At 38.6% G+C, this 27,135-nt stretch overlaps 1 protein-coding gene across 5 annotated transcripts in view; it reads right to left on the bottom strand.

Annotated features, from left to right (window-relative positions):
- The window catches only part of hdac5 (histone deacetylase 5), a 79,130-nt gene that overhangs the window by 9,080 nt on the left and 42,915 nt on the right, over window positions 1-27,135 (bottom strand). For 3 of the 5 annotated variants that reach the window (XM_055194506.2, XM_055194507.2, XM_055194502.2), the window contains 16 exons: window positions 19,044-19,330; window positions 18,820-18,964; window positions 18,434-18,539; window positions 18,021-18,151; window positions 13,830-13,961; window positions 12,273-12,385; window positions 9,549-9,668; window positions 9,209-9,440; window positions 8,915-9,120; window positions 8,554-8,838; window positions 3,553-3,715; window positions 3,173-3,306; window positions 2,816-2,936; window positions 2,258-2,307; window positions 738-845; window positions 578-633 (listed from right to left, as the gene is read on the bottom strand). In XM_055194506.2, the coding sequence (XP_055050481.2) occupies window positions 578-633; window positions 738-845; window positions 2,258-2,307; window positions 2,816-2,936; window positions 3,173-3,306; window positions 3,553-3,715; window positions 8,554-8,838; window positions 8,915-9,120; window positions 9,209-9,440; window positions 9,549-9,668; window positions 12,273-12,385; window positions 13,830-13,961; window positions 18,021-18,151; window positions 18,434-18,539; window positions 18,820-18,964; window positions 19,044-19,330 (2,389 nt within the window). The remainder of the gene's footprint in view (window positions 1-577; window positions 634-737; window positions 846-2,257; window positions 2,308-2,815; window positions 2,937-3,172; window positions 3,307-3,552; window positions 3,716-8,553; window positions 8,839-8,914; window positions 9,121-9,208; window positions 9,441-9,548; window positions 9,669-12,272; window positions 12,386-13,829; window positions 13,962-18,020; window positions 18,152-18,433; window positions 18,540-18,819; window positions 18,965-19,043; window positions 19,331-27,135) is intronic. The other 2 variants (XM_055194504.2, XM_055194505.2) reach the window with 2 other exon arrangements.

Below are 27,135 nucleotides of genomic sequence, written 5' to 3'. Positions count from 1 at the left end.
TGCATTCTGCAGAGAACGAAGACTGGCGTTTGTCGCGGTTTGGTGAAAAGATGCCAGAATAACATGGCGGATATCGGATTTTGCATGAAATGAAGAATTGCCTTTTTAATACTGACCTGATACAAAACGGATTTTTTTAAATGGCGTTTATCGCGTTTTGGAACCAAACTCTTTATTTGTAGCAATAGCAAACAATACATTGTATGGGTCAAAATGATCAATTTTTACTGCAAAAAAAAATAAACATTAGGATATTATGTAAAGGTTATGTTCCATTAAGATATTTTGTAAAAATCATTCCTTCTCGTAAATATATCAAAAATGTATTTCTCATTAGTAATACATGTTGCTAAGAACTTCAATTGGAAAACTTTAAAGGTGATTTTCTCAATATTTTGAATTGTTTGCATCTTCAGATTTTCAAATAGTTCTCAATCAAATATTGTCCTATTTGTTCAACTTTCAGATGATAAATCTCAATTTCAAATTTTTTTATAATTGGTTTTGTGGTCCAGGTTCAAATTTAACATAGACTATCCAATTTGAAGCTACAGGGCTCCTAAATAGTGAAACTTACATGGCAGTAGATTCTTCAGCATGGTGACCTGGAGGACGGACCACTGCAAAACCGTTCTGTTAATTAAAAAACAAAAGGTGAAAACGGCACAAAAATGTAGTTAAAATAAAATAAATGTATATTTTATATGCCATAAAATATATAAATAAATAATATACACCTTTAGCTCCCCAGCAGCTACTTTAAAAGCCAGCTCGATGACGCAGCCCACTGCCATTCGCACGGCCCCTGATGAATGCATCTCATTCCACACTGTGTCACTATCCACCTACAGGGCACATTTTTACACTGTCATACTACTATAATGTCAAAAAATGATCAAAATGAAACCCTATTTACTTCTTCTTACTACTAATGTGCACACATTTTATAAAATGATACATATTATTATGAGTGCTATAATTGTATCTATACATTCACATCATGATTACAATAAAGACCATTTTCATTTCATGATCTTACTTTAAAATTCAACTGGGTGATTCTCACGAAACCATTGAAACACCACGGCACTAAGGATTTTAGCTTTAAAATGTGTAATATAGTAACATTAAAAAGCATCAGAATTAACACAATACCGTGTTCTACCTTGCACAATGTGTGATTTCAACATAAGAATTTATAATTGGAAATTTTCTCTCATTTTCTGCTGAAATTCTCATTACCGCAATGTGTCCGTCTGTGTTTGAACATGCGTTATGTTGTAATTTAATCAAATTAACACAAAAATATTAAGAAAAAAAATAAATGGATGTTTTGCTAGACTACTTTAGATGACAGAAAAAATATTTACTGAATATTCATGTATAATAATAATGAAGAAAAATTTGGAAAATTATGTGTCCATGCCTGATGTTCTCATCCTCCGCAACACTTTTTGAGAACAGTTTAAGCACACATACAGAATTTTAATAAAGTTTGATTTTGAGTGACCAAGCACATGGACCAGTTACTTCAAGATGGCTACCAGGTAAGATCCTTTTTTTACAGTTAATTTGAGATATTGTCTTGTCAGAATGCTTACACGACATTTTGATTATCATTACCGCAACAGATGCTTATTAAATGTTAATTTAATTAATAGAAGCATAATACTTTGATTTTAACTGCATGTGCAGAATCTCCAAATTATGTTCTTTCAGGCTTGTCATGTCATTTTGAAAATATGTCAGTGTTGATGTTTTCTGACTGTTGCGGTAATGAGATTTTTTAGGACAAATTTTTTAAATTATGTTACAAAAAGTGTTAAATGATAAGTAAAAGTTTTTAAATTAATGTTCCCATTTACTCCAGACTTTGTTTTTCAATGTCTGGTGGGAAAAAAGTAAATTTAAGCAATTTTTACATTTTCATGCTTGACATTTTTAAAACCAAGTTTTCGTGAGAATCACCCAACTATTTTTTTCACAATCCAGTCAAATCGAAATAAAGTGCCACCTACATTATTTCACACTGAATATTCGGTTTTGATTTTAATGTATATTATATAAGCTACATGTTTTGCAAAGCCAATAAATTTACATAAATGCATTTGGCACTCGCTTTTCTCCAATGTTACTTACAGTGTATTTACCGGTAATTTATACATTTTGATTAGTATGTGTGTTCCCATAGTCCCAAATACTTCTTTTCTTTTAGTAAAAGGTAAGCTGGATGAACAGATGACTGGGCTTAACTCACCCCAATGCCTCCACACGGCAAAACAGCGTACATTTTCTGACTTATTGGACCTATAAAAAAACAGTAAAATTAAAAGTCTATCTGTATGTGTTAAATTTCCACAGTGTTATGTTTAGTCTCACATCTGTTGTTCACACCTTATCATCTATTTAGGTAATTACATAATCGCCTATGCTAATTCAGTCTAGGCGGCGGTGACGCGACCATCATCTGTCTCGCTGCTCAACAAAGATCGTCCAAGGTCAAAACGTTCTTCACATCCAACAAAGTGAGTCTTGTGGAAAAGTGGAGGTGGAGGAAATATGGCGAACGACAACTCTGTCCGCAACTGAACCTTCTCGCCCTCACACACACATACACAGACTTTGCTGGTGACTCAGAAGCGAGGGTGGGCAAATGTCTAGGACATAAAAAAGCCCAGGCGTCTGTCAGAGGAGGTTTGCTTAAGCAACGCTTCAAACCGGAAATGTGAGACTGTGATGCTTTCTGTGGACCGAGGATTTATTTAAATCGTGACATTATTACACCGCAAAAACAGCTGAGAGCTTCAAAACACACCTAAAAGCTTCTTGCTATCCAGTTTTTGTCTGTTCAGGGGGCTGGTGCCGTAGAGAAGCGTGTGGTACTCAGAATGCACTGTTTGGATTTCGTCTAACGTGGCCTTTCTTCCTCTGATCCTCTGCGTACAAAAAAGAAAAACGTGGAAATTAAGTTCATTATTTAAGTGAAATATGGATGACAAACCAGAACATATGTGCTATTGACTCATAATAATAAATATTACGTAATAGAACATGCTAGTCAAAAGGTGTACTCCAAAAGGCCACCTGCTCAGTGTTAACTGAGCTTCCTGCAGATTGCGCTCTTAATTTTAGCCTGGTTTTCCTTCACCACGCCAGCAGGTGGAGTACTCACCTCGCAGCGACCCAGCAGGCCTGTTTCCTGTAGCCTGGACCAAACGCTCTGAATGCGTCCGGCGTGTTCGGGGTGGATGTTTGTGTTCCCACACATGCACTGATGCTTTAGCATGAAGGTGTCGTATACAAGCCCTGTGAAAATGTAAAGATATAACGTCCTTTTAATAATGAAGTATTAGTCCAAATAAAATATTTATAATGGGTCAATTGGTAAAATAATGCATTAGCAATACAAAGGTCAACAAAGGGAACACACATGTATAACATCAATGCACTGTAAGGAGCTTTGGCAAAGTGTCTGCCAAATGCATACATGTAAACGTAGATACCAGTCAGATCAATTTTACAGTTTGATTGATCGACAGCTGCCTAGCATACCTGTCGTAAAGAGATGTTTGATGGGCGGCTCACTAATGGGTGCTCCTTTAAGACTAGACGTGACAGGGGATGACTGCGCCCTTCCCAGGGGTCTGTGGGGCATTCCTGTGATGGACAAAGATGCCTGGAACACATTCAGTTGCTGCACGTGCTGGTCCAAATACTGCGGAAGGAACACAATTCAGATCACTTCAGTTTAATGCAGATCAAGTTCTGTTTTTTAGATTAAATCATTTCGGACCACTTTAGTTTAAATCACTTCAGGTGAATTCAGATAAAGTTCTTATTCATTCAGATTAATTCAGTTCAGACCACTTCGGTTGAATTCAGATCAAGTTCTTAATTGTTCAATTTAATTCAGTTCAGATCACTTCAGATCAAGTCCTCATTTTTTTTTAGATTAATTCAGTTCAGACAACTTTAGTTTAATTCAGATCAATTTCTGTTTGTTCAGATCAATTCAGTTTTATTCAGATCAAGTTCTTAATTGTTCAGATTAATTCAGTTCAGTGCACTTCAGTTTAATTCAGATCAAGTTCTTAATTGTACAGATGTGTTTATGTATTGATAGGTTGATTATTTTACCTTGTAGGTATTCTGATTACCATTGTTTGTATTACTATAATTGTTACCTTTAGTAATATATGGTGTGTATTTGAGATATGTGTTTAGTTTTTGTTTCTTTTTAGATTGTGTTCATTTTTTTTCTTGATATGATAATGTTAATAATTAAGGAAGCAACTACAGTTGTGTTCAAAACCATTCAACCCCCAATGCTGTTAAGGGTTTTAGGGAATTTAGTGTACATTTGTAATTGTATTCAGAATGAAATCCTACAATGACTTCTTAAAGAACCATATGCAACTAAAATGACATCAATTGGTTTTGTAATATAGTAGTAAATGTTTCTTTTGTGAATTCTTCATTGACACAATTATTCAACCCCTTAAAGAACTACCACTCTGAAGAACAGAGGTTCATTGAAGTGTTTTCAATCAGGTATTGAAAACACCTGTGGATGTCAGGGAACAGCAATAAAGCCTAATAGGCACCAATTAGGCAGCTTTAAAATGACTGTGATACTCAACTCCTTCTAAACATTTACTGGTGTGGTTACAAACATGAAGTCAAAAGAATGGTCCAGGAAGACAAGAGAAGAGGTGATTAATCTTCACAGGAAGGGCAATGGCTATAAGAAGATTGCAAAGATGTTAAACATACCAAGAGACACCATAGGAAGCATCATTCGCAAATTCAAGGCAAAGGGCACTGTTGAAACGCTTCCTGGTCGTGGCAGAAAAAAGATGCTAACTGCGACTGCTGTGCGCTATCTGAAGCGTAGAGTGGAAAAAAGTCCCCGTGTGACTGCTGAGGAACTGAGAAAAGATTTGTCAGATGTGGGTACTGAAGTTTCTGCTCAGACAATACGGCACACCCTGCGTACTGAAGGCCTCCATGCCAGAACTCCCAGGCGCACCCCCTTGCTGTCTCCAAAGAATAAGAAGAGTCGACTGCAGTATGCCAAAAGTCATGTGGACAAACCACAGAAGTTTTGGGATAGTGTTCTGTGGAAAATTAGAACTGTTGGGCCCATGGATCAACGCTATGTTTGGAGGAGGAAAAACAAGGTCTATGAAGAAAAGAACACCTTGCCTACTGTGAAGCATGGTGGGGGGTCAATCATGCTTTGGGGCTGTCTTGCTTCTGCAGGTACAGGGAAACTTCAGCGTGTGCAAGGTACCATGAATTCTCTTCAGTACCAGGAGATATTGGATGACAATGTGTTGCAGTCCGTCACAAACCTGAGGCTTGGGAGACGTTGGACCTTTCAACAGGACAATGATCCCAAGCATACCTCCAAATCCACTAGAGCACGGTTGCAGAAAAAAGGCTGGAACATTTTGAAGTGGCCATCGCAGTCACCAGACTTAAATCCGATTGAGAACCTCTGGTGGGACTTAAAGAAAGCAGTTGCAGTGCGCAAGCCTAAGAATGTGACTGAACTGGAGGCTTTTGCCCATGATGAATGGGCGAAGATACCCGTAGATCGCTGAAAGACACTTGTGTCAAGCTATGCTTCACGTTTAAAAGCTGTTTTAACTGTAAAAGGATGTTGTACTAAGTACTAAGATTGAATGTCACTTGGGGGTTGAATAAAACTGATAATGATGTGAGCAGAAAAGACATTTGTGGTTATTTCATTATAAATGTTATGTTATATTTGTCTGACCTACACATGCCTCTTTGATGTAATTGTAAGCAGGATGACTGAATGATCAAAATCAATGTCAAACCGGCCAAAACAATCAATTTCAGTTGGGGTTGAATAATTTTGAACACAACTGTATCTTTTGTTTTCTTTTTTTCCGGTTAAGTGTAACTGACTGGGGTGGGTTTAAATAAGTCTGACTTCTACCCACTCTATTTCGAGCAATAGATGGATTTATGTTGTTAAAATATGATGAATCTAATGGATTGTATAGATTATTTCAATGCTTCTGTATTGTTTTTGCCATTTGTCCTTATATATTGCTCGAAACAAATTAACTAACTTAATAGGCTTTATGCCCAGCTGCACTACTTCCTGAACTTCAGCCAGCTCCTTGTTTCCTGTCTTGTTTCCTTGTGACTACTGAGATCAGGCACACTTGGATTAATCAGTTTGTTTGTGACTACTGAGGTCAGGCACACCTGGATTAATCAGTTTGTCCAATAATGGCAGACAGGAAACAAGGAGCTGGTTGAAGTTAAGGAAGTAGTGCAGCTGGGCATAAAGCCTATTGATCAGATTAATTCAGTTGAGACCACTTCAATTGAATTCAGATCAAGTTCTTAATTTTTCAGTTTAATTCAGTTCAGACCACTACAGTTTAATTCAGATCAAGTTCTCTTTTGTTCAGTTTAAAATCAGACTTAATTTTGGGATTCAGTTCCTGTAATATATATTTATATAATGTAATAATATATAATGCACTAATAATTTCATAAAATGATAACTGAATCGAAATTACATAGATTTATATTCAGTGTGAAGGTTTATGAATTTTAATTTCAGTTTCATTTTTTTTAGAGCGGTTTCAGCGAACATGGTGAATCAGGAATGCAAATAACAGTCACATCACTTACTAAACAGCACAACAGCTTATGACATCTGATGTATAAAATGTCTTATTTTTAATCCAGCAGCTTAGGTGTATCAGACATCATCTATTGCCAGGAACAGTGCGTGATTGTATATGCGTGCTTGTGAGGAACATCTGGACCATCTCACAAAAACCTTTGCTTTAGAGTCCCCTGCAGTAAACAGCCCGAGTCTGCTTTACATCAGATGAGCGAAAGAGGCTTCAGAGACGGTGGCTGATGCAGTACAACGTGCAATGGAAACACATGTGACGAAGGATATTTTTTTAAGCAGGAGGGACAAATTTTTTGCACGAAACCTTGAGGCTGAAGGTTTGCCAACACGCGCACACACACACACATACACCCACAATCCCCCGTTCTCGCCAACTCCCTCTTATTCATTCAAGACACCAAAGCCATGCCGCATTTCTGTCTCTCTCTCTCACTATGGCAGGTGATGGGAGCTCAATTTGTATTCAGGACACCAGGGCAGACAAGCGAAGGCATTCACACACACTCCGAGCGTGTGTAAGGATGTAGGTTGGGGTGTTTTAATAAGAAATGAGCTGCGAGGTCTGACCGAATCTTTGGGATATCGCAGGTTCAATGGCTCAACGTGTCACTCCATATCACAGACACACATAAACACTGCGGCGTGTCACGTCACCCCGGTGGGCTGTGATTGGGTGTGAAGTGCGGGGCAGCGAAGGCGGGCGGGGTCTGAAGGAGGGGATGAATCACCGAGGAGAGATGAGTCAGAGACGGTCCATTCACGGGGGAGTGTATGTGTAGATATGTGTGTGCGTGCTGCGGCGCGGGTGGGATGCTGTCTGAATTTTAATGCCGTGATCTTTTGAAATGATTTTTTTCTCAATGATTGCGGGCTGAGAGAGCTTGAGGAGGAGGAGGATGTTGATTCTCTCTCTCATTCATTCTCGCTCATTCACTCGCTTTCCTTCCTCCCTCTCTCAAAAATGTGAGTTTAGGGGAGCTGTGCTAAAATCAAAATAAGCTTTTTCGGAATGATTCTGCCTGGGATGCAAATTTATGGCTTTGAAGACGTACTTGCGTGAATCATTACACGGGTGGTGTCATTACATACGCATTTAAATCCATGGGAAACAAACTGACAACTAAGGATAATGTGCGTATAGGCTATAAAACTGAATGGAAATTTTACCATGGTATAGTGACAGTAATACATATTATGGTACTGTATGATTATTAAATTCATAAACCACAGTATTTAGGAGTACTAATGCAGTACAGTGATGCCAATTGAAAACGCCAATTTAATTGATAGTAAATCGACTAAATATGAGCCCCCATAAGTGATGCCAAGCTAAAATTCTGCACAAGGAGCTTCAAGCCTAATTCAAAAGGCAATTTCTCTTTTAAGAGTGACATGTATACATTGCAATGTCTTCCGTGAGCCATTTATATCCAATTTTCCCCTCCTGCATCCAGTGGTGAGTCACACGTGGGAGGCAGAGAAGAGAGCAATCTTCCTCTATGTTCCCTCCTTTTCAGGGGGTGAAAATGCTCCAATCGTTTTTGTTGAGAGGGAACCCCTCGATCTACAGTCACCAAGCCCACGCACGAATGTCCCAACACTCATTATCTACTTGCCTACACACTTAAACTCTCGAGAAGAGTGCCGACAGAAGCTTCGGAAAGACTTTGGATGGATCCCAAAAGTTACCTAAGGTTGTCGCAGAGGACATGCGCACCAAAACAGTTTAGCGATATGACTCACATGCAGTCACTGCAAATTTTTTAAGGTCGAAATGGAGTACACGCTTGTTAAACCTTTTGTTGTTGACACACAATAACAACAAACAACTCAGAAGCGATATTTTTAATATGACAATATCTCACCTGGCCATAAGGGGCGCCCTCTTCGTCGCATTCCCTCAGTTCAATTGCTTCGTCTTCGTCGTCGTCTTCCTCCAAGTCACTTTCTGTGCTTTCTCCCTTCAACGTGACTATGCGTTCAGAAGGGGGTGTGGTCTCACCAGAGCTTTCCTTTTGCAGCCCCTCCCTAATACGATTGGGGCCCTCCCCTCGCTCCTCCTGCATCTCCGTAGTTTCCGTGAGCTCCTCCTCCGTCTCTTCCGGGTGAGTGGGGGGCTGTCTTGGGAGCTCCGCCCCTTTGGAGAAGATCTGAGGAAAGTTGGGGCTAGTTAGTACATTTTCCGAAACAGGATTGGCAAAAACGTCCCATCACAGTGCCCTCTACCTTATTTAGCTGGTAGTGCTTCTGTTTCTCTAGGAAGTGCTGGTGTTGTTGTTGCATTACAAGCTGCTGCAGGGCCTGCGGAGTTTGCGGCAGAGGTGCCGACTGCGTGCGGCTTAGCGGCCGGTGCCTAGGCAGCTTGTTCACTGTGCGCATGCTGTTGGACACCCGCTCGCCGGTTACCAGCGGTGACTGTCCATATATGGGAACTGTGGGATAAAAGTAGAGAGTTTACACTTTATTTATACACTCCAGAAAGCTTGCGATTTTTAAGCAGCAGCTGCACAAAGCGTATACCTGCGAGAAGCGCACTCTGTTGACGTGCCTGCTCCAACAGCAGGACATGCTGGAGCAGCGAGGAATGGCTACTGTGGCTATTAGGGGGCTCGGTATCGTGGGTCGCCCCTGTGGGAAGGCACGCCGGCAGGGATGATGTGCTGATGAACTTCCCGGTCAGTGTCCCACCTTGACGCAAGCTCTGGATGGTCTGCCGCTCGGCCTCCTGTTGGGCACTGAGTTTCTGTGGAGCCTGAAACGGAGGAAACTTGATTGTTTTCTTGTAATATCATGAGAGTAAGTTAACCTAATTCTGTTAAATCTAAAACAAAAACAAAACGCCTCTGAGGAGGAAACTCACTGTGATGTGTGCGTTGGCAGGAAGTCCCAGAGAGATGTTGGGCAGAGATGGAGAGGTATAGAGGCTCAGAGGGCTTGGCGTCCCATCTCCAGTCAAAGACTGATGCAGAGAACGTAACTGCTGCCAAAAGACAGAGAAAAAGATGTGAGTCCCACAGGACAAAAAAAGTGCATGCTTGTTTAGACAGCAAAACTTGAAGAAACTTTTATGTAGGGAAAGTTTCCCAGATACAGATTCAGTCTCAAATACTTCTTCATGGCTAAGTTTTACTTGTGACGGGGAATGTGAGGATGGATTGCCTGTATTGAGAACAAATGAATGCCACTAGGAAGACAATGAAACAGCTTCCATAAAACGAGTTTTTTTGTGCTGGCCCGGTCACATTTTATTATAAAAGGCGATTTATAGTTTCTCCTCCACCTCTCCAAAAATGTAAATACGCATCAGTTTTACACGGACCGTAGACGCTGTTATTGGTCCGCTAGAACCCATCCTGTCAGATACGCCAAGTTGTGGAGTGATATTTTAATCACTGTCTATTTATCTCCATCACTGCTGATCCAACAATGTACACAACAAGCTGCTTCTTCAGCTTTGATGTACCAAGGGTACTGCCTTGGTACACCAATAACATGCCCATGGACATTGCCTACTAACGATCTATACGTCACCGCAAACAACGACGCAGGAGTATAAATGAAAACCGACTTGTAGTCTATGGCGTAGAGGTGCCCAAACTTGTTCCTGGAGGGCCTGTGTCCAGGAGAGTTTAGCTCCAACTTGCCTCAACACACCTGCCTGGAAGTTTCTAGTATGCTTAGTAAGACCTAAATTATCTGCTTGAGGTGTGTTTGATTAGGGTTGGAGATAAACTCTGCAAGACACCGGCCGTCCAGGACCGAGCTTGGGCAACTCTGGCATATAGGCAAAGGTCCTACGCAGAAGAAAAGGGATTGAACCCATAAACTTTGCAATTAATGCCAATGCTTTACCAATTAAGCTCGTACACGTTATTAAATAGTGAGTATTGTTCCAAGAACCGAGGTAATCACAAATTATTCTCCCAATTTCAACAAAGCCCCATCTATAGGCAGCTAAATTACATTATCTGTACCTATGCGACATTTAAGCAAGAAGTTGATTACGGCATAAAAGTTTTACAAGGCATAAAACGCATGTACATGACCAACTACTTTATTAATACAGTGCTGGTCCAATAGAACAAGTAATTGCATCCATTTCTGTTCAAAATAACCCTGTTCAGAAAGACATTTAGAGGCCATTGGGGGCTTGGTGATGCCACTCCTGGGGCCAATGTAAGGGTTTCGGCTCATTTAACAGAACAAAGCTGAAACAATCAGGGTTTACATTTATTATTTCCTAATTACAAAAGTGAAAGCCTCAATGGGGAGCTCAGTAAGAAATAAGGTGCTGCGTCTGTGTGCCGGTAATGCCATCATCTGACCCTAGACTTGGAGTGTGGCCATTCTAACAGCCAAAATGAATGGATCTGCATTACGAGGCAACATTTATGCATCCCCAAAGACCCAATTTAAGCTTCTCAATAAGAGTTTTTCATTGAGCCACGTCATTCTCACATTGACTCAAAGGGTTATGCTAAGAAAAGAGAAAGAAAGAATAAAAAGTGTAATTTGTCGGTAGAGCACATTACCTGCAGCGGCGATAATGTCAGCATACCATTCACCCTCGCATTTATCCATCACTTCTACTGAAGTTGTATTGCTAGGCTACCGAGGCTTTGGAATAATGATCTAAGACTATTTTTGGGGAGTGGTACATACTGGACAGCACTAATGAGACCATACTTACATCATCACCATCGCCACACATTCAATGGAAGCAGTCTGGGATTTTTCACTGCCTGAGGAGATCGACTGACACTTTTTCCCTTTTGATTTTAATGTCGGTCGAAGTAATTTCAGCAATATCACCTCTGAAGTACCACGTCATAAGCATAAGTATGTGATCAAATGAAATGACCTATGCTAGCACGCCCCCCCCCCAAATTTGCTAACTTAAAACAGAGGATAATGCAATGTAGCAATATCTCTTTTCCTTCTGAATTTTGGTTTCACTTCTTAAACCAAATACAAAAAAACTTTTTAATGATACTTTGGTAACATTGTGCTTGGTGAAATGTTGTTCAAATTAGTTAGATGTTTTTGAATAAAATTAAAATGAAAAAGTACTTTCATCTCACTAAATTATATTTTTTTATTTGGACACAACCCCCCAAAAATTGTAGCACCACATCTAGCCTCCATTTTGTTACACAACCATCCAAAATCAAACACCAAATTCAGTGTTCTTCCCTACAGCTTCAAACCCTATGTGACACATACAAATATAGACTTTCTCAATCTCCCACACACTTTTCTTTTCGGCAAGGTTAAGGTCCTCGAGCCCTTTAGACGGCTCACTGCTATGCTGTGTCCATTCTACACAACTCACCCAAAAACCAAACTGTACCATCAGACATCAGCCAACCGCTATAACCACTCGACTCCCAGCACGTGTGTTTTTAGGGATTAGCATACTGATATTAGCCCAGGCCATTGAAATGCACCATGCGATACATTGTTTCCATAGAAACAGTGACATTATCTAGGTGAAGCCAGTTTATTGTCTTTTTTTCATATTCGCCTATTAAGAAGCGAGGGAAGAGCGAGAGCAGTGTGTGTGTGGGGGGGTGGAGTCTCTCACCTCAGCGTGGATGTTTGGGACAGAGCCACTCGAACCGTTTTCAGCAATGGCACTGTTAGAGCTGTTTGGAGAACTGGGTCCTGAGCCAGGAGCACTGCTGCACATTGAGGACACTAAAAACATACACAAACACATTTTAGCTGCATCATTACAAAATATAGCAGGTCATTATAGTGGGTCAGAGACTTTTTTGTCGACTGGGTATATCATGTTCTTTAGGATTCATTTTTTGCATTGTGCCATTTAAATTAGTAATACGCCAAACCAGAGTCCTGCATGGGCCCTGTATGATATACCAACACCTGCAGTACTTAACAGAACATCTGACCTGTTATCATTAATTAAATCCTGTACCCTACGACCTGTTCCGTACCCTACGACCCAAACCGCACCCACAAATCGAGAAACACGTTACTATCAGCATGTGCGAAATCAAAACAAAATGGTCTTGGATTATTGATTTTCCGACCCGCAAATGCGTGTTAATGGGTCAATGACGTGACGTTAATTATTTTGAGTATGGTTCAATTAAATGTTAAAGGGTTAAAATTTCAAAATAAATTTGCAGATTACTTGCATACATTTTATTTTTTGAGGACCAAGTCTAAAATTTCTGGTTTTAATTCATTTTGAAAAAATATTTGGGGGATAATTGCAAAAATATCAATGTGTGGTGTAATCGGTCTGTGTCAATTGGTGTAACTTGTATTTTTTAAATAAAAATACAAATATATTCATAAAAAAATGTGGAATAAAATATAATCATCTAGTTTAGTGTAATATGATTTTTTTACATACATTTTTACATCATTTGTCAAAGATTATTTAAAAAACAGAGCTGTTTTCAGCACATGTCAGGACAACTATTACAAAAACGCATTAAAATTTTCTTTAAGAAATAACTAATAAAATTATATTTTTAAATGTTTTTTTGTTTTTTTTTGATGATGATAAAGTTTATATGCCATTAAGGTGGATCAAATATTTATTATTTCTCATTCTTTGGTGCATTTGGCGGTTACACAATTTGACATTTTCAGGTCCATTCAGTCTTAACTTTCATAACATGGTGCAAATGTATTTTTTATTGCATAACATTAACATAAATACACTGTGCATTGAAATAAACCTGATGCGTGCTTTTAAAACAAGTTCTTTAAAAAGATTTTTGAATTTCTCATCTTGCCAAACCGTTTTTGTCACTGACCCTAATATTAGTGGTTCACCCACCCGCATGCAAGACTCTGAGCCAAGCTAAAGTCTAATACATACTGGGATAAGATTTAACTACAGCAAGGTAACAGCGTTGACAGTTTAAGTTTAGTGGTTTGGAAGTGTATGTAATGTTCATAAATATTTTTCAGGGTTGACATTGTAAGATCTTTCAACTAAGAATGACCTCAGTGTTTTTTATTATTTTAAAGCAATTTAACCATCTAATCTAAATAAACTCTTTTGCAAAGCTGTTTATGGTCCAAACATCTTTACCATTCAACCCCATGTGCAGAAGCACTGAATAATACGCAAGAGGGTTTTGCACTCACAAAAAATGCTTACCTGAGATCTCGATGGCTCGTTTTTTGAAGGTGCTGATCACAGTTCCATCTTTCCGCCTGAGCAATGGGCTACTTCTTCTCTCTGCCACCTTCTGTTTTAACCGGGAACGTACCTTCAGATTGGGCTCAGAGGCTGAGAGAGAGAGACAGACAGAATATACAGTATTAACTAAATGCTTGCTATTGTGAAAATGTGAACGATGCTTGTCTTCCAAAAGTTGCTGCCACTTTCTAGAATGCTAATGGTGGTTTTTATGGCAGTTGAAGGCGCCTTTTTTGAATGGTTTTCTATGAGCACTAAGCGTTATGCAAGCTGTTTATGTGTGCGTTTTAGCCGCCTACCAGATCACGCGTTTTTGCATAATGGTCCCTGAAGTTGAAAATAGTAAACTGTGAGCAAAATCATGCATTCATGTTTTTTTCCATTGTCCAACCGAATGAGCGGAGAGGCGGGCCTTCCATTGTGGTGACAGAATTTCTCCTGTGTGTTTGTGCATCTCTCACCCTCGATCAAGGTCAAAGCAAGCACGCTCTTTTAAAGTTTCTGCTATAATATGACAGTTTACAACAAACCAAAGTTTTAAGAGCGCTCAATCTTCTGTATTTGATTGACAGGACAGCTGCTTCAGTGGTTAGTTAGTAATATAAAAAACAATCGCAGCGCAATGGTCTTTTTTAAAGTACACCTCAGGTTGTTAACCGTTAAAAGCGTGTTCTGTGTGATCGGCCGCTTATGCGGTCACTAGGATGTCGTGGGTGGTTGCTTACTGTCCTTACAGCCCACCCCAAGACTCTTGATATTCAACTCACTAAATAAGTGTCCTTCAGTGCAAGATTCTTTAGTTATTTTTAACCAGTTTCATTGTCCGTCAGATGAAAATCTTTCTTTACAGTAAATACCCACCGCTCAAGTTGCACAAGTTTTGGTAATATTCATTTCTGGAGAACAATTGTGTGGGAGTTATGTGGCAAGGTTTTGGGCCACTTATGTGCCAAACACTTGCTGTAGGGTCAGGGCTTTGTTTTAATCCCTGTATGAAAGAATGAGCAACATACAAGCAATAGTAAAATTTATGTTTACCTTAGCAAACATCGCTAATGAGCTAGTCAATACATCCAAACATTTTCACTTGTGTATCAGCACCATGGACAGCAACTATTTCTCTCTCTCTTTCTCTCTCTCTCTCTCTCTCTCTCTCTCTCTCTCTCTCATACACACGGCTCTAAAGACACAAGCTATCTTTACGAGCTAACAATTTGATTTTGTGCCAATTCCGGTGATGACTGACCAAATTAAACTAATTGAGCTAAACTGGGATTTGCCAATTTAAAAAAATGCAGCCTGACCGTGATCTGTGTGTGTTTTTTTGAGCCGGCTCGTGCGTCACTACCGCGGTAGAGATATAGAGCAAATAGGACTTTAGCCCTAATGCTATCAGTGTCTTTAGGATGGCTTTAATTAGATTTCAACTAAAAGTGTGAGACGTAGGGGTTAAAGATATTGTACCTAAAGACACACAAAGACTTGGGCCACATTATTATGTAAGGAGCCTGCCGTCGAGTGTTACCACAACACTGATGATATGGAGTAACATGGTCCGGGGTTGCTTACATGCGCTCATGTGACCACAAGCAAGCATGCACTGCTTTGTTTGTGTGCTAAAGTCCTTTGTTACAACCCAGAGTGTTTGTCTCTATTTACTGGACTGTGTTTGTGTGTCACTTCTATTATAGAGAACTTTATACAGCAGCGTAGGTGTGACACAAGAGATAGCCGTTTGTAAAAGACAGATAGCAAAACGCTTGTGTGTGTGGGAACACAGACTGGCTGAATCTATGTGGGTGTATTCGAGTATGGCTGATGGCTATGAGAATGGACGGTAGCTGACCACAGTGTGTGTATGTGTGTACAGGTGTGTGTGCTGATGACTCATAATGACTCACACCTGCAGACTTCTCACCAAAATGTGTCCATCACTACACACACAGACATACCTACACCCACCATACACTGCGCTTTGCGTTACCCACACACTGGTAAAGACCTCAACGTTGTCCACAGAGAACACAAAATCTCACTCAAATATGCACTGAAAGAAAATAATAGAGTCACATTTACACACAAACTTTGTGCATGTTGTTATTAAACCCAGTAACACCTGACAATACAGTGCCAATTGTACACAAATGACTCATTCATTTGATTAATAAAAACAATAGCATTTCCTCAAGGAATAGAAAAAAAAAAAAAATATATATATATATATATATATATATATATATATATTTCTAATATATAAATAAATATAAATATATATACATTTTTATATTTATATATATATATATATATATATATATATATATATATATATATATATATATATATATATATATATATATATATACACACACACACACACACGCACACTTTATAAATCTATATCTTTATCTATCTATATCTACATTATCTATATATATATATAATAGGCCGTTTGATGACCATTAATCATGAGGGGATACATTTTTTCCCACCGGGGATAAAAAAAATTATTCATCGGAGGCAGGGATCTAAAGACTAGAGGGGCGATAATCCCCTCATTCCACATAGCAAATATATATATATATATATATATGATCAGGGGTGCACATAACTGGTGCGCATGCGTGATTAAAATAAAAAATGCGCACCAGACACTGCTCTGAAAAGGCGCGTTTGCGTACTGCTGGAATTTTAGGGATTGCTCCGTGCATCATTGGTAAGATAATCTTTACATTAATGTTTACATAGAATGTGATACAACAGTCACTAGCCCGATTGGCCAATTTAAATATTTAAGCACAACAAAACGCGAAACAGATCTCACGCGATCTGTTTACTCACGTGTTGTTTGATACGTTTTGTTTGCGCGCAGCTCAAGCGCGAGTACGATCCACATCTCAAGGGTTCAGACAGCTTGCTAGTAACTGACAGGCAGCGCGCAAATGCCAACGGAGGTTGTTTTTTTTTGCACTTGAGCGGACATTTGAAAATTAAATCACCTCAAAATGCCGTGATTATAGTAGTAAAAGTCTTTCACACATAAAATAAATACAAGCATTTGAGAAAAAAAAATGTATGTGTATCCATGCATTTAAAGTGACAGTACACCCATTTTTAGAGTATAAACCTGATGCTGTTTTTAATTTTAATCAAATCACAGACAAAGAAAATCATGATTTGCTTGTTTTGACTAAATAACTTTTGTAACTTTTAATAAGAATTAATCCAATATATACAGTAAAGACTATGCAGTATTATCTGATTACTTTATTTAGTTTCTGTACTCTACCTCAAAATTACAGACCAGCCTGAAAACATAAACATCACTGTTTATTTCATTTGTATGTTTGTTCTATTGTATTTATTTGTGTTATTGCTCATAATCAGATTTTTTTATTTCTGACCATTTACTTGTCTTTAACTATATTTGAAATTTATATGAGTTAGCAGACATTTATAAAGGTTACATGTGTTAAAAAAATAACCAGGCATATTTAATTTTATATACATCATCGTCTACCATGTTTATGTCGGTGCTATAGTGTGAGTACCAAGCAACATCTCCAGGTGCTCCTTTGAGAACTAGGACAAAAAAGTTATGTGCACCCCTGTATATGATGCAGGAAAGCCATTATGACAGCAGCTGATATTTGTCTGCGCCTGACCATGTTACCGTAACCGCGTCTATGTGTTTAAATGTCGACTGGCTGGCAGACACCACCATCTTTTGTTTCACGAGCCAACTGGGAAATTTATCTGACCCTGGACCATCTTCATCCACCAGCTGGTTCATGCAGACTCAACAAAACACCAACAAATTTGCCCTTCTAATAATCTATAAATGTTCTATTTTTTGTTTGGTGTTACAGAGTATTCTGCAGAATAATGCGCTGCGCACATAAAAGTGTGGCAAAAGGGTCTTTGCAAAATTCAAAATCTGATCGAAAATGACCAACATCAGTGTTAATTAGCTTTTAAAATATTTTATAAGTATACATATAGGAATCTAAGCTAAACAAGAGAATGTCTGCACACAGTGACTCCAAAAATAGAAATGTATTAATATGTGACCCTGTCTGTAAAATCCAGGTTAAAGTCTCACAATCTAGTTTTCAGATTAGATTTCACTCATACTAACAAGCGTCAACTCACCGGTCTTGCGGAGAGGAAAGTCATCCTTGCCCTCGTAGCTCCCCAACAGCGGGGGGAGTTTGTAGGAAGGTGGGGTGCCTGGTGTGTTGCTCTGTGGAGGGGAGCTCTGCTCCAGGGATGTATGGTAAGGCCTGAAAACACACACACACACACACACACACACACACGCTCAACCATCACTATTTCATAACCCAAATACAAATGAGTCCCATTAACAGTGTAATGTGGCGTGATGTAATATAAGTAAGCTCATAACGTAAGCATATTCACATTATGCAGCGGAAAGCTACTTACTTGAATGTGTTAAATTCATTAAAAACAAGCTTTGAAAATAGAGCACGCTGAATTCAGGTCTTGGAGCCTAGAATAATGGTGGGAATGTGACTGATTTAGGCTAGAAATGTTGCGCTCACCAGCACTTCTGGGAGAAGGAATGGTTGAGTCCACCGGGACCGGGTTCCTTTTTATTCAGCAGGAACTCCTGAAGTTTTAGTTTGACCTCAGTGCTGGCTATGGCACCTGGGAGGAAAAACAAAGCAAGAGGACAAAAATGACTTGAGGAGAAATAAAATCAGAAGTACAATTATTATAATGATTTTAATGAACACGCTATTAAAAGTATATTTGGAGTAAAAGTATATCCCTAGCATCAAAATGCTTACAGTTTGTTATGGAGTGCGTATAAATATAGCACATGTGCCCAATTCTGAGGTTTCAGTGAAGTGAATTATTAGGAAATGAGGTCACTCCATAATGTACAAATGTAAAAACAGATGGATTGATGGAGTGAGATGCATACTCTCTTTGCCCTTTTCTTTGTTTCGTAGCATGATGAGCTGTTGTTCCAGTCTTTGCTTCTCCATCTCCTCATGACGCTGTTGCTCCAACTTCCTCTTCTGCTCCAGCTCCTGTTGACGCTTAGCTGCGAGGATCTCCTGCTGCTGCTGCACGACAAGAGGTCAGATGTCAAGGGTCAAGTTTTAAGGTGCAAACAGGACCCATAGCAACCAAGAAGAGTTTTACCTTTAGATGTTCCTGTAGCTGGACCTCGTGTTGGCGTGTCAAAACCTCGTGCTGTTTTTGAAACTCGGCGAACAGTAGTTGTTTCTGGAGCTCCTGTTGCTGTTTGAGCAAGAGAAGCTCGTGTTGAAGCTGTTTTTCTCTCAGTGTCGGGTCAACCGTGCTCAGTGCGTTCAGGCGAGGGTCCGTACGCAGGTCCACCGGACCTCCGCTACCTCCGCTCTGATCCCCTCCACCACCTCCCACTGGGCTCTGCATCCCAGAGGGTAGCAAGGTCTTCACATCCACGGCTGAAGAGAGAGATGGTTAAAGTTTAGTAAAAGTGTAGACATCTTGGTATCTTGGTAGGCTCTTTAAACCTCAAAATGCAAAAATATAAACATAAAAACATCAATCAAGTCTATTTTTTGGATTTTTGTGGAAAAACAGGTAGTCACACAACCAAAACTTATGACATGTTTAGGAAACACAGCAATGTTTACAGGCTATTTATGCAATTATAGTGTGACAACTCCCATTTGCAGCTTACATTTCCAAAAAAAAGGCATTTCTGCACGAACTGTGGTTACTTCTTGGCAAACAAGTCCAGCCTAAGCAACTAGTATACTATTGGCAGCAGCATATAGTAATACTATATTCAAGTACGGTGAGAGGTTTCTGTTCCCCATGCCAGCTAAAATCCTTAAAGGAAAACACCACTGTTTTTCAATATTTTACCTCATTTAAATGAATTAATACATACCTATCTTTTTTCAATGCGTGCACTTTTAATCTTTGTACAGCGCTTCTCGAATGTGTTAGGATTTAGCCTAGCCCAATTCATTCCTATGGCTCCAAACCAAAGTTTTATTTTGTGCCACCATACTTACTCGTGTAACTACTCATGTAACAGTCTTTAAATAGGGAAAACATAGAAGTGTTTGGTGGCTTCTAAATTCATCCCTGTTTGGATCCTAAGGAATGAATGGGGCTAAGCTAAATGCTAACACATTCACAAGGCGCTGTACAAAGATTAAGTGCACGCATTGAAAAAAGATAGGTATGTATTTATTTGTCTAAGTTGAGGTAGGAACATAGTACAATATTGAAAAACGGTGGTGTTTTAGCGCTGTGTTGGTACCTCTCAAAAAGTACAGTATGCATATTAAAGGTGCAGTGTGTAAATTTTAGCGGCATCCAATGGTGAGGTTGTGAATTACAACCAACGGCTCAGTCCACTGCTCACCCTCGCTTTTAAAAAGCATTGAGAAGCTATGGTAGCCGCCAACGAAAAACATGTAATTGACGGAGACAACTTAGTAAAAAAAAGTTTGTCCGTAAAGGGCTTCTGTAGAAACATGGCGGCACAAAATGGCGACTTCCAGATAAGGGGGCCCTCTGTGTATGTAGATAAAAACGTCTCATTCCAAGATAATAAAAACATAACGGTTCATTATAAAAAGGTCTTTATACACCCCTGATAATATAGTTTTGTATATTATTTTGCATTTCTGTCAAAAGATTCTTCTAAAAATTACACATTGCACCTTTAACACTTACAACTTGTTTAAAACAGATGGATACATAGGCCATGGGGGCATTCAACAGGGCATTTTAAGGTGCATATGGGTTGGCGTTTGTCTTCATCTGCTTGCATTATCATAACAAGGTCTACGTGCTCAAATGTTGTTGACTGCCCGGTGGATGTCACCGGCTTTGTATCATGAGCCAGTTTGGAATTGATCCATCTAAGCTCGGACCAGCTTCACCCACGAGGGTCAACTTGGAAAAATGCTAAAACTGTTGTAGGATTAGTTTAAACAGGCAAGCAGTCTCCTTCCAGCCACAGTAGGGCAGTAATATGGTCAAACGGTCATGCCGTTACATAACATCAAGTAAGTCAAGGTGATGTCCTGGATAATCCTAAATAGCTTTCTCTCACTTTCTCTCTTCAGACAGTATCCCTGATATTTCTAGTATTACCAGTGGCTAAATAAAGAAAGATTCCCAAACCTTTCCACCTAAAGCATTTGGCACAATTAATGTGTTAAAAAAGACCAAACATTCCTGCTTGTTTTATTTCTCAAATACACTTTTATTGTTGCTGCAGTAAGATGCCATTAATGAGTTGCCATGGGGATTTCCGTGTGCTTCTGGCCTCCAGCGCATGTTGGGCTAAGCTCTCTCCATAGGCCCGCAGCCAGAAAAACAAAACGCTGCCATTAAATACGACCTGGTCACTGCTGTTCGGAGTTAAGTTAGCATCTTTATTCAATACCATTGAATGAGCCCGTATTTATTGCCGTTTTAAATCAACAGAAAAAGTACCAGTCATAAATTCATCCTTTTCCATACTTAATGGTAATACAAAAACACATTCATCTTACTACACTGAAAATACTATACCATTTAGGATGAGTTACACTTATCTTTTTTGGTATTAAAAGCCTATTCACACCAAGAATCTTAACTATATTGATAACTATAAAGAAAATCATCTAAAAAAAATCATCTGTGACAAAGTATCAAGATTAAGATACAGAGGAAAGATATTGTTAAGTTAACTTTCAGAAAGATTTATTCTACAGATGATGAACCAAAATATTGACAGCCAATCAAAATTCATCAGATTTTAAAGAGCGTTTTCAAGCTTATGCTACGTACACACCAAACGTGGGGCATCACCTTGCTCGCTCTTTAAAACCAAAGATTTATTTGACATCTTAAAAAAGTCTTGTGCCATGGCCCCCTTAAAATTCATGTGCCCTCATAATCTTTCATTAACAACGCAAATGTCTTCCCCTCCTTAAAACAATCTCTTTACTTTCGGTCATATCATATAGCAGGTGGGCGGGGTCTAGGAGAAGATCGCTGCGATTACCAATTAGCAACATGACCCAACTTCAGATGATCCAATCAGATGATTTTGATGGACAAATTCAAATCTAGCCCTGCCTTATTTCATTTCAGAAGCCGGATTCACTCGGATATACGTCACCATGTGGTAAATAAGGCAATCGATTCGCTACTTCCGTTTCATGGCAACTTTAAATAAATGCATGTTTTCAAAGTCATAGAGTAATCGTGTTAAATTATCGTGAATATGAAATAATAAAATAAATAAAATAAATCGTGATTATCATTTCGCCCATAATCAAGCAGCCATATTTTGGGCTGCTTACCACTGCTCTACCACCGAGCTAAAGAGTAAAGCTATTGTCAGCTGGTCCAGACACTAATACCCATTTCTGTAATTTAAAATCAGCTATGATTTCTAAGTAAAAATATAATTTAGCCCAAGTAAATTATACTTTCCCCTCAAAAACACCTTATAGAGCCAATGTGTATGCAGCGTATGCAGAGGGCTGCAGAGAAGACATTAACCCACATGTCACTCAGCTTCTGCTATCACCCGGCTCGCCCTCCCAGCGTCGGCTAAAGTTTACCAACAAGCTAATGATCCGGTTTCTTTGCTGGATGCCTGGAGGAAGCGTTCGGCTTACGTAAAAATCAGATTACTCACCCTTTATCAGTAAAGGGCTAAATATAGGGTTCATCACACCCTCAGGCCGATTGACTGTGTCAAGCCTTTGACGTCAGAGCTTGGCCGGCCGAGGTCGCTAGGGCTACTTCTGTTACTGACCAGATGAGCTTAGTACAGATTTCCCCAGATATTTTGAACTTGAGAGTAGAAGTAAAGGGGTGCTTCCCATACAAGTACAAATTAGCGGATTCAATGGACCAAGTGGACCAAGATGTCCAATTATAGTTAATTAAGCACCCTGTGGACGAATGAGATTATGGGCGAATTCTATTTCAAAGCGCGAATTACTTTAGAAACCTACTTACGCTGGAGGGCAGAGTACTTGAAGTGAGTACAGTATGGAATTAGGGTGGTGCAGGGGATTTTTACTGTCTTCTGTTTAAAACAATTCACATCCCGCCAATTTAATCTTGATTGAGGTTATGTTCACAATTCTTAGCACCTTATGAAATGTATCAGTCTTTGTTACAGTTGTATTTATTTTTCATATTCCTTTTCTTGTATGCTATATAATTTTACTAGTTCTAGGGATGCACCGAATGCTCGGAAACCAAAACGTAAGTTAATAAGTAATCAAAAAAATAAATTTAACCTGACAATAACGTTTGTGATGATGCAGTCAAATAGCAACCAGCATAGCGTGAGAGCAAGCAAGCTTTATAAATGCAGCAAACATGTCGGCAGTGTCAAAGCATTTTAAAGTGTCTGAGAAAGATGCTTTTTTAAATGTTTGGCCGAATAATCTAAGTTGCCGAACATTTGGTCATTAGCTTGCATTTGTTAACAATTAGTTAATGCATTAGCTAACATAAAATAACAATACTTCTACAAAATGTATTAATCTTTGTTCATATTAATTTCGGCATTTACTAATACATTAATAAAATCAAGCATTGTAACTGTTAACATTAGTTAATGCACCATGAACTAACATGAATCACTGTATTGACATTAACTTACATTAACAAAAAAAACACATGCTGAAAAACTATATTTTGCATTGTTTTATATTAGTTAATGCATTTACTAATGTTTACTAATCCAACCTTATTGTAAAGTGTTACCATTTTGATTGTATAACCAAATATTTATCTTTAATGATCTATAGCAAGTTTTGTGCTAAAATGTTTGCTGTAAAGCCTCTTTGCAACAATGCACATTGTGAAAAAAGCGCTATAATTAAAACTAAAGTAAAAAAACTGAGCCGTAAATAAAATTGGATCTAGACACTGATGCTGCAAAAATAATTGTGGTGGCATTTAAAGAGATAGTTCACCCAAAAATGAAAACAATGTCATTAATAACCCTTATGTCATTCCAAACTCTTAAGACCTTAGAAACCACAGTTTAATATGTTTTATATTTAGTCCGAGAGCTTTCGGACCCTCTATTGAAAATGCATGTACGATATACTGTCCATGTCCAGAAAGGCAACAAAAACATCATCAAAATAGTCGATGTGACATCAGTGGGCCAGTAAGAATGTGTTGAAGCATCAAAAATACATTTTTGGTGCAAAAAAATTACGACATTATTTAGCTATGTCTTCTCTTTCGCGTCTGTTGTGAACCGCGTGCATGAGACTGCTGTGACGCTGCTGAAGTACGACTTTGCTGACGTGTTATCTGGTGCGCCCCAGCTTTGTTTTTGCGCCCGAGCTTCATTTACAGTCTGAAGGAGAAGCACGTTGTAAGTTTGAAAAAAAAATATTCACAACCATGTCTGAGGATAACACGTCAGCAGTGTCACTGTGCACGCGCATTCGCAACAGACGCGGAAGAGAATTCAATGCTGAATAAAGTCGTAATTTTGTTATTTTTGGACCACAATGTATATTCAATGCTTCAACACATTCTAACTGACCCACTGATGTCACATGGACTACTTTGATTATGTTTTTATTACCTTTCTGGACATGGACAGTATACCGTACATACATTTTCAATGGAGGGTCCGAAAGCTTTCGGACTAAATCTAAAACATCTTAAACTGCGTTCCGAAGATAAACAGAGGTCTTACGAGTTTGGAACGACATGAGGGTGAGATATTAATGACATTATTTTAATTTTTGGGTGAACTATCCCTTTAAAATGTTTGCATCAATATTGCAACTTGCGTAATAATGTTTAAATGGAAGAAACAGGTGTTGTGTGAAAACAACTAAGAAAACATGAAACATGTAAATTATAAAGGAAGGTCCTTATAGTAGGTATATGCAAGCAATTGAAGGTTTTTAATTCAAGATATTTAATGTTATATTCAAGATATCAAATTAAGCAGTTAAGCTTTAAAATATGAATGAACTAAAGCTATATTCATACTCATTGCTAAATCTTGCTAAAAGCCATTAAAGTTATGCATTGCGTGTTTGTTTGTAGTCCACCGTGCACGCATCAGCTCCACAGATCAGTAATCAGTCCAAACATAACATCTTCTGTACTGACAGACTTTTACGTCCCAACGGGAAACTCCTTTGAGGTGTTAACTAGCAAGCACAGGGACCATAAAAGACTACCTTCCTATTAACTCGCAAAAAGACAACAGCAATTCCGTCACATCTTACGTCTTTCCTTTTACAAACAACTGGTCCCGTTTAATTACAACCCTCCCCAAATTGGTAGCTGTTCGCGAGGAAGCTTTTTTAAGCTGAAAGGTGGAGATGAAAAACACATTAAGGCAAGAAAAGGAAAAAGGGAGGTTCTCTCGGATGAGAGGCTCTGAGGAAGTCCTCGCTGAGGAGGTGGGGCAACCGAGGGGGTTTCCAGACAATTTCCTTTAGAGACCCAAGTGAAGAGACTCAAATGATTTGTGTAGTGCCCACACACGCACAGACGCACACACGCAGCACTTACAGAATTGCATTAAGTGTCATGCATGCAAACACCTATAGGCTACTGTAAAACTTAGCAATTCAATTATTTTACTAATCTGCATTTGTGTTGCTTTGTAGTACAAATGTCTGAACGTCGTTAAAACACAATTAAAAACAATAATTAATAGAAAAAAAAATTTATTTTAATGTTTTGTGAGATGCATGCTTAAACAGCAAACTATAGGTTAAAATGAGAAAAATGGTGATGGGAAATGGAAAACATAAAATAAAAAATCTCTGCCGAGGAACTTATTAAAATAGAGGTAAGAGTATTATAACCTGATAGGATGAAAATAGAAGCAAGAGAAAAAGGGACAGTCTTTATATGTGTGTGTAAGTGTGTGAAAGAGAGAGAGAGAGAGAGTGAGTGAGTTACCTCCTCATTAAAAATAAAAGGTGTTGCATAAGGCTTGGATGAGTCTGGGTGAAATAGAGATAAGACAGACAAGACTCAAATAAAGTACATGTTGCTTGGATAAATAAGCAGGACTAATCAATGAAGTCTCTGGATGAAGTCCCGACAATGCTTCAGTAGCCAGAATTACTTCTCATCAGATTATATTGTACTCTGTGGATTACACTAATCGCCTGCAGGAATGGCTAGAAATAGCTTCCACTTCATGCCACTGGTTTTAAACACTGGTGCCTGTGTCTGTGTTTATCCACACTTGATCCACTTATGCACTATTTATCTTGGACGTCTTTATAAGCAGTTGTGCAACTTTTAAGCACAATTCTCAACATAAGCAAAAGAGCAGGTCTGGTTTTAGACAAGGATAGTTTAGCCAAAAAATAAAAAATTCTATCATTTACTTACCTCATGTTGTACAAACCTGTATGAGGTAAACAGATGGTAAGCCTACTATGGTTTCCTACTATGGAGGTCAATGGGTACCGTCAACTGTGTGGTCGGTATCATTTATCAAAATATCTTCTTTAGCATTTAACACAATAAAGAAACTCATACAGGTTTTGAACAACATGAGGGTGAGTGAATGATGACATGATTTCAATTTTTAGGGATGCACCGAAATGAAAATTCTTGGCCGAAAACGAGGAAACCAAGGCCGAGAACCGAAACACCGAAATAAATTATGCCAATTATTAGTACCATTGCATTTATGGCTATGACTGTGTACTAACTTTACTAGAGGTGTGACGGATTACAAAAAAGGGGTGGAACAAATCTAATAACATATAAAGAAATTACAAACATTTATAAAAAAAGAAAACCCTTGCACATTAAGTAAGGTCTGAAATTAGCATTAGGTACAGAAATTACAAATGAAATGAATCATAATGCAGTCTTTATTGTATAAATTAAATATAATTATTTTTTTTAGAGCTACAAAAGTGATTTTCACTTCGTCTTGGGTTGTTTGATTAACATTAATGACACAGACTTAAGTAGGTTAATTGGGGTTACTGTCTTTTTAAGACCAAAACAGACATAAACAAATGTTTTTATTAGAACAAGAATTCTGTGGAGATCATTTTGTTTGTATGTGCCCTGTCAACAGAAAGATTTTATGTTCGCTTGCTTTTTAAAACGCATCTCTCCGTGTATGCACTACTGAGTGCACTTAAACACACGCCCACACACAGACGGAGGGTGAATTCCAAACAGCAAAGCATAAATTGTTGCTCCAAATAAAAACATTATGCTGTTTTTCATTGCTCTATTCGCCAAATATATGTTA

Source organism: Misgurnus anguillicaudatus, chromosome 19 (assembly GCF_027580225.2).
Source record: "Misgurnus anguillicaudatus chromosome 19, ASM2758022v2, whole genome shotgun sequence".
NCBI lineage: Eukaryota > Metazoa > Chordata > Actinopteri > Cypriniformes > Cobitidae > Misgurnus > Misgurnus anguillicaudatus.
The sequence above is the reverse complement of the archived record's forward strand: the minus strand, read 5'-3'. Positions and strand labels throughout refer to the sequence as shown.